The 12956-nt window shown below is 38.7% G+C and overlaps 1 protein-coding gene across 3 annotated transcripts in view; it reads right to left on the bottom strand.

Annotated features, from left to right (window-relative positions):
• USP9X (ubiquitin specific peptidase 9 X-linked) overlaps positions 1-12956 on the bottom strand; it is a 179127-nt gene that overhangs the window by 51467 nt on the left and 114704 nt on the right. For all 3 annotated transcript variants that reach the window (XM_038587199.1, XM_038587198.1, XM_038587200.1), the window contains exons 20-21: positions 9792-9941; positions 8479-8599 (exon numbers count right to left, since the gene is read on the bottom strand). In XM_038587199.1, coding sequence (XP_038443127.1) covers positions 8479-8599; positions 9792-9941 — 271 coding nt within the window. The remainder of the gene's footprint in view (positions 1-8478; positions 8600-9791; positions 9942-12956) is intronic.

Genomic DNA, 12956 nt, shown 5'->3' with positions numbered 1-12956 from the left:
CTTAAAAAAAAAAAAAAAAAAAAAGCAAGCAAAAAAGAAAGAGAAAGGAAGAAAGCAAGAAAGACCTACATTAGTATCTGTTTTCATTAGCCACAAGAAATCCAAAGAGGATTTTCACTTTTATGAAAAGGTAAAAACAAAAATAGTGTTATTTGTTTCGCAGTTGTTAAAGAGGCAATGTGCACCCTCAAGGAGGGAAGTGGCCCCACAAAGCTCCTTTCCTGGGAATTATACTCAGCATCAAGCCACTAGAGCGTCAGGCTGTCTCTGTGAGCTTCTGTGCTTTATCTTATTTTGTGGATCCATTAGAACAAGATGTCGCTTAAGAGGTTACTTTTTGGGTGTGGGAACACTCAAAATAGTTTCCCATATAAACTAATGGTAACTGCTTCTTTGTGCTTTACATCATTTTGGCTTACAAAAGGTTGTTCATAGGAACAATCTACTTTTGAGTAGTAGGAGAAACCTACGGGGATTAATGTTTACCTCCAAGCACAGGATTTTTATTCTTCCACCCATGCTACTAAAATACAAGTTTCTTACTTTCTTTCATTTTAAAGATTTTGAGAGACAGAGCACATGAGAGCATGAAGGGAGGGGCAGAGGGAGAGGGAGAGAATCTTAAGCAGACTCCGAGTTGAGCATGGAGCCCAATGCATGACTCAATCTCACGACACAAGCTGAAACTGAGTTGGACACTTAACTGAGTTACCCACGTACCCCTACATTTCTTTCAAATGACAGCGAAAAGATACAGTTAAAAAAATACCCATGATGCAATTTAGCATTAGTTACCATTCAAACTTAAGAATAATCAACTTTAGAAAGTACCTTGTTATCATCAAATTATTTCCAAGGTAATGTGTTATGATTAAAATACCACTTGATAACTAAGATTGCTTTAAAAATATTAAAATCTTTTTTCTTGGGATCCCTGGGTGGCGCAGCGGTTTAGCGCCTGCCTTTGGCCCAGGGCGTGATCCTGGAGACCCGGGATCAAATCCCACGTTGGGCTCCCGGTGCATGGAGCCTGCTTCTCCCTCTGCCTATGTCTCTGCCTCTCTGTGTGTGACTATCATAAATAAATAAAAATTAAAAAATATATATATATATAAAAATAAAATAAAATCTTTTTTCTTGAAGAATAAAGATAAATGAAAATTACTATAATTTCCATAGAGTAAGGTAATTTTGTATGCCTGAAGTAGCCTAGAAATAGCAAAATCTTCCGTTTGTGGGGGACCTAGCTAACTCAGTTGGTGAAGCACATGACTCTTCATCTCGGGAGTTGTGAAGTCGAGCCCCAATGTTGGGTATAGAGATTACTTAAAAACAAAATTTAAAAATCTTGAAAAAAACAAATCAGTTGTGTTAAAATCATTAGTTTTCCCTATTCTGAAGGGACAGTGAAACATAATGTAACTAAATAAAGTCTTGTTTTATTTTTTATTTTTTAAAGATCCTATTTATTTACTCATGAGAGACACAGAGAGAGAGAGAGGCAGAGACACAGGCAGAGGGAGAAGCAGGCTCTATGCAGGTAGCCCGATGTGGGACTCGATCTGGGGTCTCCAGGATCACACCCTGGGCTGAAGGCAGTGTTAAACCCGTGAGCCACCCAGTCTGCCGAAATATTAAGTTTTATAATCAAACATCTGTGAATAGCTTCTCAGGTAATGAGAATATTAAATGTAATGAGAATATTAAATATTCATCCCTTATATTATTTTTAATTGGTGTTTAAATTGATAGTATGTTATTTTACCAGTTTAACCTCTCATTGGGCATGTAGTTTTGTCTCTGTATTTTTTTTTACACTGAAGATCCTAGCAGCTCAATCTTTGCAATTATTTATTTCATCAGGAAAAAAAAAAATCCTGCAAGCAGAAAAAGCCACCAAGATCCAAGACTTTTAACATATATCACCAAACTACTCTCTAAAAACAAAGCAACTGATAGGCTTTATCTGAGAAAGTCTTGCTTGGTTTAAAGATATTCTGAGTGAAGGATGAAGGCAAAAGGGAGGCGGAGAAAAGAAACAAGTTCTAAGAAAAGGAAGGCATGAGTACTAAACAAATCATTTAATGTTGTTGCATTCTATTTTATTCAACTGTGCTATGTAAACCAAATGATCATTAATGGCTATTCCAACTTCAGCATTCATGAATCTAAATGATTCCAGGTCCCCAGTTAAATAGAGAAAAATTTAAACCATCCACAATACTGTCATCCAACTATAGTTAAGATTTTAGTTTATTCCCTTCCCATCTTTTATAAAGATACCTAACCCTAATCAAGTATATGGTTATAGCAATATATTATTAACATTATAGAAAACAATGAACAGTAATATAAACCTGTATATGTTTACAGTATAAACATTGGAGCCCAAAAGTCTACATTTGAATCTTAGAACTGTCATTTAAGTTATGTGTCCCTGGTTAGGTAGCTTGTTAGCTGTCTCAGTTTCTCCATCTTTATATTTTTTTTCTTTTTTTTTAAAGGTTTTATTTATTCATTCATGAGACACACAGAGAGAGTGGGGCAGAGACATGGAGGCAGAAGAAGGCTTCACGCAGGGATCCCGACATGGGACTCGATCCCGGGTCTCCAGGATCACACCCTGGGCTGCAGGCGGCGCTAAACCGCTGCGCCACCGGGGCTGCCCTCATTTTATTTCTTTAAATATTTTATTTATTTATTTATTTATTTATGAGAGATACAGAAAGAGAGAGAGAGGCAGAGACACCAGCAGAGGGAGAAGCAGGGAGCCTGATGTGGAACTTGATCCCAGGACTCCAGGATCACACCCTGGGCCGAAGGCAGATGCCAAACTGCTGAGCCACCCAGGGATCCCTATCCCCCTTTTAAAGATTTTATTTATTCATGAAAGACACACACAGAGGGAGAGGCAGAGACACAGAGAGGGAAAATCTTTAAATGAAAAAAAAAAAAAAAAAGTTAATTCCTTCATAGGCATGTTTTGAGGCTTAAATGAAGTGCTTACAATGGACTTTGGCATATTTGAAGATATTAAGCAGACTAAACTTCTAGGGGAAAGTGGGCTGAAGATGCACCTGGGTGGCTCAGGGGGTTAAGGCAGCTGCCTTTGGCTTAGGCTATGATCCTAGGGTCCTGGGGTGGAGTCCTGTGTCAGGCTCCCTGCTCAGCGGGGAGTCTTTCCCTCTCTCTGTCTCTTCCCCCACTTGTGCTCTCTTTTTCCAAAGAAATACATTAAAATTAAAAAAAGGAAGCACTGAAAGGGAAAAGCAACTCATTCTGCTTAGTAAAGCAGTATACATTTTTATTACTCAGTATCAAGGAGAATCTTTTCCCAATGCACGTAGGGAAAGTACAGAGGAACTACTGACAACAGTATAAATTACAAAAGCTTAAATTACCTACAGAGAAGACTGGAGATGTTCGAAGTTTAACAGCAACTCATAATAGAGGCACCCGACTTTCAGGCAGATTCAGAAAGAACTAAGAGATGTAAAGTCAATGACTAGAAAAAAAGCTACTCATTCCATCTTGGTTTTCTCCCCCTTTAAAATATATGCAAGCGTACACAAACATTAAATGATTACCCAAAAGTAACACAGCTAGAAACAGAATTTATAACTACTTCCTTTCCTTAGGAGTCTCTGCTTCCTTTCTTAAAAGGGGTGGAGGGAGGGAGGGATGGATAATGAATGTGTGTGTGTATATGTATGCATGCATGAGGCAACTATAGTGACAGCGAGTAGGTTAACATTTGTTGAATACTTATTAAATACCAGTCATTAGGCTGGGATTTTCCACAGATGTATGTATGGGTCACCCATGTAATCCCTGCAGTTCCATGAAATAGTTATTAGCCCAGTTTTACAAGGAAATTCTGAAAAACAAAACATGTCTGAGGCATGAAATAACTAGAATAAGAACTTGAACTCAAGTCTATTGAGTCCAAAGCCTGTGATCTGTCTATTGTAATATGATCATCACTGGCTTTTTCAGTGTTGGCTATTTCAAATTTAGGTACTATACTTTGATCATATAAAATATGAAAAAAAGCACACTGAGGTTTTTTGCTTGGGCTTCTGCAAGAGCTTTCTTGTACTATGTAGTGGCATTATGCTAAAATCACAAGATCAGGGATTCTGAGGTGTTTTAAAATACATTGTGATGGTGGGCTCTTTTGCATACATAAAGCAAGAACTGTTACTCAAACACTAGTAAATGAAACAATACAATTCCAAATGGTACAACAGGTAAGGGATAAGGATTAAATTAAGTGATTGAGAGACACTTTAGCTAAGAATTATTGAACTGTATTTATCAGCAAAGCAACCACAAACCCACCACAAAGAGAATAATGGATTATAAAATATATAACCTCAAAAGGACATACAAATAGGGGATGAAGAAACAGTAGAAAAATGTGAGTGAATTACTGAAGGTATAGAGGGGATGGAAGACAGCTAGCTTAGATGAACAAGAAGCAACTATGGGGGTAAGAGGGAGGAGAAGGGGTACTTACTAAATTAATGTCCCACTGAATCCTAGAAAAGCTCAGGACATGAAAACAACAGGTACTTGAGAAAGTAGAGATGAAATCAAAGACCTAACCAGTGGCTGAAGTCTGCATAAGAAGCAAGTCACTCCCCCAAACCAACAATAAATTGATGAAGTTGGAAAGCAGATTTCTTACTCATTTAGAGATAGATACAAATATGAAATGGGGAAAGATGAAGATGCTGGAATAGAACCAGTATAAACCCATGTTTATTTTTTCTAATAGAGACAAATACAGAAATTGATAGAGATGTGTATTACTTCCTCAGTTTAATGGGAAGGCCTGGAAACAAGATACCCCAGTAGCAATAAGTTTCTGGTTTCTAAATACCCTCTCTCTCTCACAGAAAGGAGAAATGGCTGATTCTAGGGCTAGAATAAAAGTACTAGATGAGCTTTAAACATCTTGTGACAGCAAGTAAGAAAGTACTCAAATAATGATGCAGCTATATAAAAAAGGCATTGTGTCCATCCACTGACTGTTTATGGGACAACTGAGAATCAAAATAAGTAATAATTATAATGGCTATAACCCAACAAGGTTATGCATGTGTGTATACATCTAAAAGACATCACAAATAGGGTTGCAAACCAGTAAATGCAGAAGGAATGATCAAATTAAATAAAATCACCATTTTGTAACCACCACAAAAGAACCGATTCAAGCAATAATTGCAATGAATGGTAAAATCCTAAGTAAAAGTGTGATGAGGAAAGAGTTACAGAATCTTGTAACATTTCTCCAAAATATGAAAAGTAACTTTACGGAGGAGAAACCTGGCAGACGTCAATTAAGTGATCTGGGATAATGTTACCAATAAAGGACAAAATGACATGTGCTTCCTGGTATAATGCTCTGAGAGAGCATCACATAAGTGGTATTCTGACAAAAATGTACAACCTGTATATAACCATCAGAAGACCAGCAAAACCGAAAAAGACCACAAATGATTTGTGCTTTTCAAAATCTTCAAAATCGGGATCCCTGGGTGGCGCAGCGGTTTGGCGCCTGCCTTTGGCCCAGGGCGCGATCCTGGAGACCCGGGATCGAATCCCACATCGGGCTCCCGGTGCATGGAGCCTGCTTCTCCCTCTGCCTGTGTCTCTGCCTCTCTCTCTCTAACTATCATAAATAAATAAAAAAATTAAAAAAAAAAAATCTTCAAAATCATAAACAACAAAGACCGAGGAACCATTCCAGATTAAAGATCCAACGAATCATATAGTGTAAGAACCTGAATTGGACTCTCAACCAGAAAACACTGTTGATAAGGTTCACTATGGGGAAAATTGGTAAAATATGTATAAGGTCTGTAAATTATAGTAATTTTTTGGGTAAATTATAGTAATTTACCAATGTTATATTTTCTGATTTTGATTAATTACTGTGGTAATTTTAACAGAATGTTCTTGTTCTTAGAAACCAGTAGTTATTTAGGGATAAAAATATAGGGTATCTACAACTTGCTCTCCGAAAGTTAGAAAAATCTTACCACAGAATGATTTAACAAGGGATCCCTGGGTGGCGCAGCGGTTTGGCGCCTGCCTTTGGCCCAGGGCGTGATCCTGGAGACCCAGGATCGAATCCCACATCGGGCTCCCTGCATGGAGCCCGCTTCTCCCTCTGCCTATGTCTCTGCCTCTCTCTCTCTGTCTCTCTGTGACTATCATGAATAAATAAATAAAATCTTTAAAAAAAAAAAAAAGAAAAGAAAAAAAAATGATTTAACAACTATACCAAATTATTAACAACTACTGAATGTGGGGATGGGTAAATGAGATTGTATTATTCTTTGTAAGTTTGAAATTATTTAAAATAGGAAAATAAGGGACGCCTGAGTGGCTTAGTGGTTGGGCGCCTGACTTTGGCGCAGGGTGTGATCCCAGATTCCCGGGTTCGAGTCCAGGACTGGGATCCTTGTATGGAGCCTGCTTCTCGCTTCTCCCTCTGCCTGTGTCTCTGCCTCTCTCTCTCTCATGAATAAATGAATAGAATCTTTAAAAAAAAAAAAAAAAAAAAAAAAGGAAAATAAGTTTTTATTAGGAAAAAAAGTACTCTCCAAAAACAAGAGACAGGCAGGAAACAAGAAAATAAAGCACCTATCAGTATTAGCCTTCAAGGAAATAAGTAAACTCTGTTCATTTGTCACATGTTTTTAAAACCCTAATCAGCTCATATTCAAACGGCAAATAAAAGGGTGTCTGTATCATGAGGAAGGTGCCAATATAATTGATGAGGTCTAACTTTCGAAAACAACAAAACCCAAAACCAACCAACCAAAAACCCCTGGGCCAGGCAGCTGTACAGTAAAAAGCCCTTTTAACTTTTTAGGAAAATGAAAAGTGAGGACCTGCAAGCAGAGCTTATTCTGAGAGGTGTACAACCAGCCTTTCAGGACTCTTGGGTGTTGGTTCCCAGGCAAACTTTAATGGCAGCCCATCTATCTCCCAGTTATATTTCCCCCTGTGTTACCTCAGCACTACCAAGTCAGCATTTTCTACTGGTGTCATGTCTTTTTATTATCTCCTGAGGCAGCCTTCAGGCACATTCAATTACCTGGTGAGTTGTTCAAGTTCTCTCTGAAGATATATTATTTTTAATAGTGCTATTTAAATTCCATGTGAAAGGGGTGCATAGTCTAAGGTATCGCAGCCCAAGCAGGGTTCGAGAGTACATCCTTGTGGGAGTAGGTAAGAAAAAACTTCAAGACCCAAGACATAGGAACTTGAGAATGGAGATGCTGCCATGGAAAAGGTGAAGAAAGAAGTCCCACAACAGTAGTTCTATACCAAAGAATAAACAGCTACAAGAGGAAGGAAGAAAGGCTCCAGAAAATAGTAAAACATAACAGATTATATAATGGAAATAACAACGGGAAATTATTTTGAGACGTTATTAAACAGTATGTGGAATGAAATAGTGATAAGCGTACAGAAAATTAAGAAAACAAAAAGTGGACATTATTAAATTCAGGAAAAAAGTTTGTCAGTAATCCAAACTACTTCCCACGTACTCTTGAAGTAAGAAATGTAAATGTAAATTTACATTTTAGTGTTAATTTTAGATAAAAGAATTTAAGCAAAAATGAGGAGGATGTGAAAATAAGACTTAAGGGCAGACTGGTGGCTCAGTGGTTTGGCGCCGCCTTTAGCCCAGGGTGTGATCCTGGAGACCCGAGATCGAGTCCCACGTCAGGCTCCCTGCATGGAGCCTGCTTCTCCCTCTGCCTGTGTCTCTGCATCTCTTTTTGTTTCTCTCGTGAATAAATAAATAAACTCTTAAAAAAATAATAATAAGACTTAAGTTTTCATCTCCACAATAGAAACTCAAGAGCAGGTATATAAAATAGACAAGACACAATTGTACTAAGTTATTATTTATAGATATAATGGTATATACATATAGAAAAAAAAGCTGCACGTTAAAGTAATTGTTTCTGAGGAATAATAAAGAAACAGTGTCACAGATGACACATGGCCCATAACATTGTGAAGTCGGCTCATTTTTTCTGTAAAGGGCCAGATAGTAAATATTTAAAGCTTTGCAGACCATACGGTGTCAACCACAACTATTGCGCTATCTAGTGTTTTAAAACAAAAGCAGCCACGAATGAGCATGCCTGTACACTAACAGAAGTTTGTTGAGGACAATAAAATGTAAATTTCATGTGATTTTCAGGAGCCACAAAATATTATTCTCTTGAAATCCGTCCCCCCTCCATTTAAAAATGTAAAAATCATCCTTGGCTCCTAGGCTGTACAAAATGAGGCAATGGGGTGAATTTGGACTGTGCACTTAGTTTGTCAACTCCTGATGTGGCCTATACAACAAAGCATATTCCATCTAGAGAAAGAATGTTAATACATTCCATTATTGTCCAGGGTATATTTTATGAACATTATACATATAAAAAAGATTCTTACCTGGTGGCATAAGTTTCATAAGTACTCTTGCTCCATCTCTAAGAGGAGGCATATTTAGGCTGCTACCTAAGTCTGCAACTTGCCAAAGGAAAGAAATGTATCTGGGATGTAGTGACATTATCTAGAATACAAAACATATAAAACATTTACCTATAAATGACATGTACCCTCAAAAAGAGCCAAGTAATTAATTTCCACACTTTTGCTTATGTCATTTCTACTGTCTCTAAAATGGTCTGCTTTACCCAACATTTCATCTGTAGAAATCCTTCATGATTCAGACTGAATTATATTATCCAAGCCATCTCCAGTAATTTCTGAGTGACAGCCCTATCATTATTTTATTTCTCTCATACATAAAAGTTAGACTCCATACATGCCAAAGGCTGTAATGGCTGTTAATACTTAAATTCCTAATCCTGTTATAGGAGCCAATTCTTCTGACATTGGAGTGGCTGGTTATTATCACAGCCATTAAAATTCTTCTGGGGAGGAGTGGAAGGAGAGGGTAAGGAAAGGAGGAGTCACTGTTTCTTGAGATATAAGGTATGTTAAGGACAAGTTGAGAAAGACTACAGACATTTTCCTACAAAAACAGTTGTGAAGAAAGGATTTATTTCTGTGGTACAAATACAAAATACAGTGATATTTTTCTAAGTTTATATATTCAATAGTTGTAATTCAGTTGTAATAGATTAATTTTACGTAAATGTATTACTATATGTAATACTGTATCTAAAAGGAAATGTTTAAATTTCAACCAAGTTACAATCACCTTTCAGATCTATTCTGAAGTTGATGGTTAACTATGTAGTTATTTGTATTTTTCCACATTAAATTGTAAGCTTCTCAGAAAAAAAAAAAAAAACGAACTATTCTATATACACCTAGCCCTTCAGCAACGACTTTGAACTGCACAGGTTCACTTATACACGTATTTTTTTCCTTGCAAATACAATGCAGTACTGTAAATGTATTTTCTCTTCCTTATGAATTTCTTAGCATTTATTATGTAGATTATTTAAAAAAGTGTATTATGCATATATCCAGTATATAATACAGTAAAAATGCAATAAATATACATATAACGTACAAAATATATGTGCAACTGATTATGTATTATTAAGGCTTCTGGTCAAGACTAGGCTATGAGTAGTTAAATTTTGGGAGAGGTAAAAGGTATACTTGAATTTTCTACTTTGTGGGGGGGATGGTGAGGGGTAGGTGGTCGATATGAGGTCCAACTATACTTCCTTATTCTCAAAGAATCTAGCATAATGTCTTGCCTACGGTAGCTCAAACCATCTACTTACCACCCCAGGCAAACAGCTTTCCACTTCTGGATTGGGACCATCACTGTAATGATTACCATGGTTTCCAGGAGACCCAGTTGAGGAATCAGAAGAGCTATCAGGGCTTGAAGGCATATTGGAACTTATTTGTGTAAGTTTGGCTGTAATTAGCTGAAAATAATATATACTAAGTTAGTATCAAAGACAAGGTAAAATATGCACGACAGAAATTAGTAACATATCAACAAACAAAAAAACTATTGGCAGCACTTCAACAAATACAATTTACAGGTACTGCCTAACAATCAAATACTTTTGTTTTTAATGTGAGTCTTAATGTTATAATCCAAATACCTAATAAAGAGCCTTACACAGAATAGAAGCTCAATTAACATTTACGGAGTGAAGAGGCGGGGCAAGATGGCGGAAGAGTAGGATCCCCAAGTCACCTGTCCCAACCAACTTACCTAGATAACTTTCAAATCATCCTGAAAACCTATGAATTTGGCCTGAGATTTAAAGAGAGAACACTTGGAATGCTACAGTGAGAAGAGTTCGCGCTTCTATCAAGGTAGGAAGACGGAAAAAAATAAAAATAAAAAAGCATCCAAGGGGGAGGGGGCCCCTGCAAGGAGCCAGGCTAAGGCCTGGTGTCGAGTGCCCCAAGGACAAGACAACCCAGTCCCGGAGAAGCAGGAACATTACTCTTGCAGGGAACTCGGGCAGGATCCCAGGAGGGGCAGTGATGACCCGAGGCTCACGAGGACCACTAACAGAGGAAAAGCACCACAAACCGTGGGCTGAGCTCTGAGCTCCGTAAAGGGATGGAGCGAGTGCCCAGCCGCAGCAAGGCAGCGGCTCTGCAAGGAAGGGGCTGTGCGGCCCAGGGAGCACACAAGACAGCAGGGATGCTCCTGACGCCGGGAGGTCCCAAGCTGTGCAGAGCAGTGCCCCCGGCCCATGGAATGTCAGGCCCCTGCACACTGGGAGACTGTAGTTGTTGCTGCTGGAGCTGACTCCAGAGCTGGAGAGCTGGCCGCTGCCACTGTTGTTGTTCCTCATGGTGTCATCTTGTGTCTGGGACTGAGCAGGGTGCCAGGGAACAGGGGCCTTACAGGATAAACGGCACCTACTGAACCATGCACCTAGCAGGGGCGGAGCAGCTCCCCCAGGTACACACACCTGAGAATCAGCACAGCAGGCCCCTCCCCCAGAAGACCAGCTGCAAGGACAGGGGAAGAACAAGTTCCTGACCAAGCAGTGCAGGAAAGTTCCAGGGGAAGACTAGGGACTTACAGTATATAGAATCAGAGGATACCCCTCCTTGTTTTTTTGTTTGTCCCCCCTCTTTTTTCTTTTTCCAGTACAATTTGTTTTTAGCCACTCTGCACTGAGCAAAAGGACTAGAAAGAAGAACTCACCACAAAACAAAGAATCAGAAACAGTACTCTCTCCCACAGAGTTACAGAATTTGGATTACAATTCAATGTCAGAAAGCCAATTTAGAAGCACAATTATAAAGCTACTGGTGGCTCTGGAAAAAAGCATAAAGGATTCAAGAGACTTCATGACTGCAGAATTTAGATCTAATCAGGCCGAAATTAAAAATCAATTAAATGAGATGCAATCCAGACTGGAGGTCCCAACGACGAGGGTTAATGAGGAAGAAGAGTGAGTGACATAGAAGACAAGTTGATGGCAGGGAAGGAAGCTGAGGAAAAAAAGAGAAAAACAAAAGACGATGAGGAAAAGTTAAGGGAAATAAATGACAGCCTCAGAAGGAAAAATCTACGTTTAATTGGGGTTCCAGAGGGTGCCGAAAGGGACAGAGGACCAGAAAGTGTATTTGAACTAATCATAGCTGAGAACTTCCCTAACTTGGGGAGGGAAACAGGCATTGAGATCCAGGAGATAGAGATCCCCCCTTAAAATCAATAAAAACCGTTCAACACCCCACACCCCGACATTTAATAGTAAAACTTGCAAATTCTAAGATAAAGAGAAGATCCTTAAAGCAGCAAGAGACAAGAAATCCCTAACCTTTATGGGGAGAAGTATTAGGTTAACAGCAGACCTCTCCACAGAGACCTGGCAGGCCAGAAAGGGCTGGCAGGATATATTCAGGGTCCTAAATGAGAAGAACCTGCAGCCAAGAATACTTTATCCAGCAAGGCTCTTATTCAGAATAGGAGAGAGAAAGAACTTCCAAGATAGCAGAAACTGAAAGAATATGTGACCACCAAACCAGCTCTGCAAGAAATATTAAGGGGGACTCTATAAAAGAAAGAGGAAGTCCAAGGAAACAATCCACAAAAACAGGGACTGAATAGGTATTATGATGACACTAAATTCCTATCTTTCAATAGTAACTCTGAACGTGAATAGGCTTAATGACCCCATCAAAAGGCACAGGGTTTCAGACTGGATATAAAAGCAAGACCCATCTATTTGCTGTTTACAATAGACAAATTTTAGACCTAAGGACACCTACAGCCTGAAAATAAAAGGTTGAAGAACCATTTACCATTCAAAGGGTCCTCAAAAGAAAGCAGGGGTAGCCATCCTCATATCAGATAAATTAAAGTTTATCTCAAAGACCGAAGTAAGAGATAAAGAGGGACACTGTATCATACTTAAAGGATCTATCCAATAAGAGGACCTAACAATCATGAATATTTATGCCCCTAATGTGGAGCTGCCAAGTATATCAATTAATAACCAAAATAAAGACATACTTAGATAATACACTAATACTGGGAGACTTCAACACGGAGCTTTTTGTAAAGGACAGATCTTCTAAGCACAACCTCTCAAAAGAAACGAGCTTTCAATGATACACTGGACCAGATGGAGTTCACAGAACTCATATGATCCTCTCAATAGATGCAGAGAAAGCGTTTGACAAAATACAGCATCCATTCCTGATCAAAACTCTTCAGAGTGTAGGGATAGAGGGAGCATTCCTCAGCATCTTAAAAGCCATCTATGAAAAGCCCACAGCAAATATCATTCTCAATGGGGAAACACTGAGAGCTTTTTCCCTCAGATCAGGAACAAGACAGGGATGTCCACTCTCACCACTGCTTTTCAACATAGTACTAGAAGTCCTAGCCTCAGCAATCAGACAACAAAAAGAAATAAAAGGCATTAAAATGGGCAACGAAGAAGTCAATCTCTCCCTCTTTG

Source organism: Canis lupus, chromosome X (assembly GCF_011100685.1).
Source record: "Canis lupus familiaris isolate Mischka breed German Shepherd chromosome X, alternate assembly UU_Cfam_GSD_1.0, whole genome shotgun sequence".
Classification (NCBI taxonomy): Eukaryota; Metazoa; Chordata; class Mammalia; order Carnivora; family Canidae; genus Canis; species Canis lupus.
This window is presented reverse-complemented; position numbering and strand designations above follow the sequence as displayed.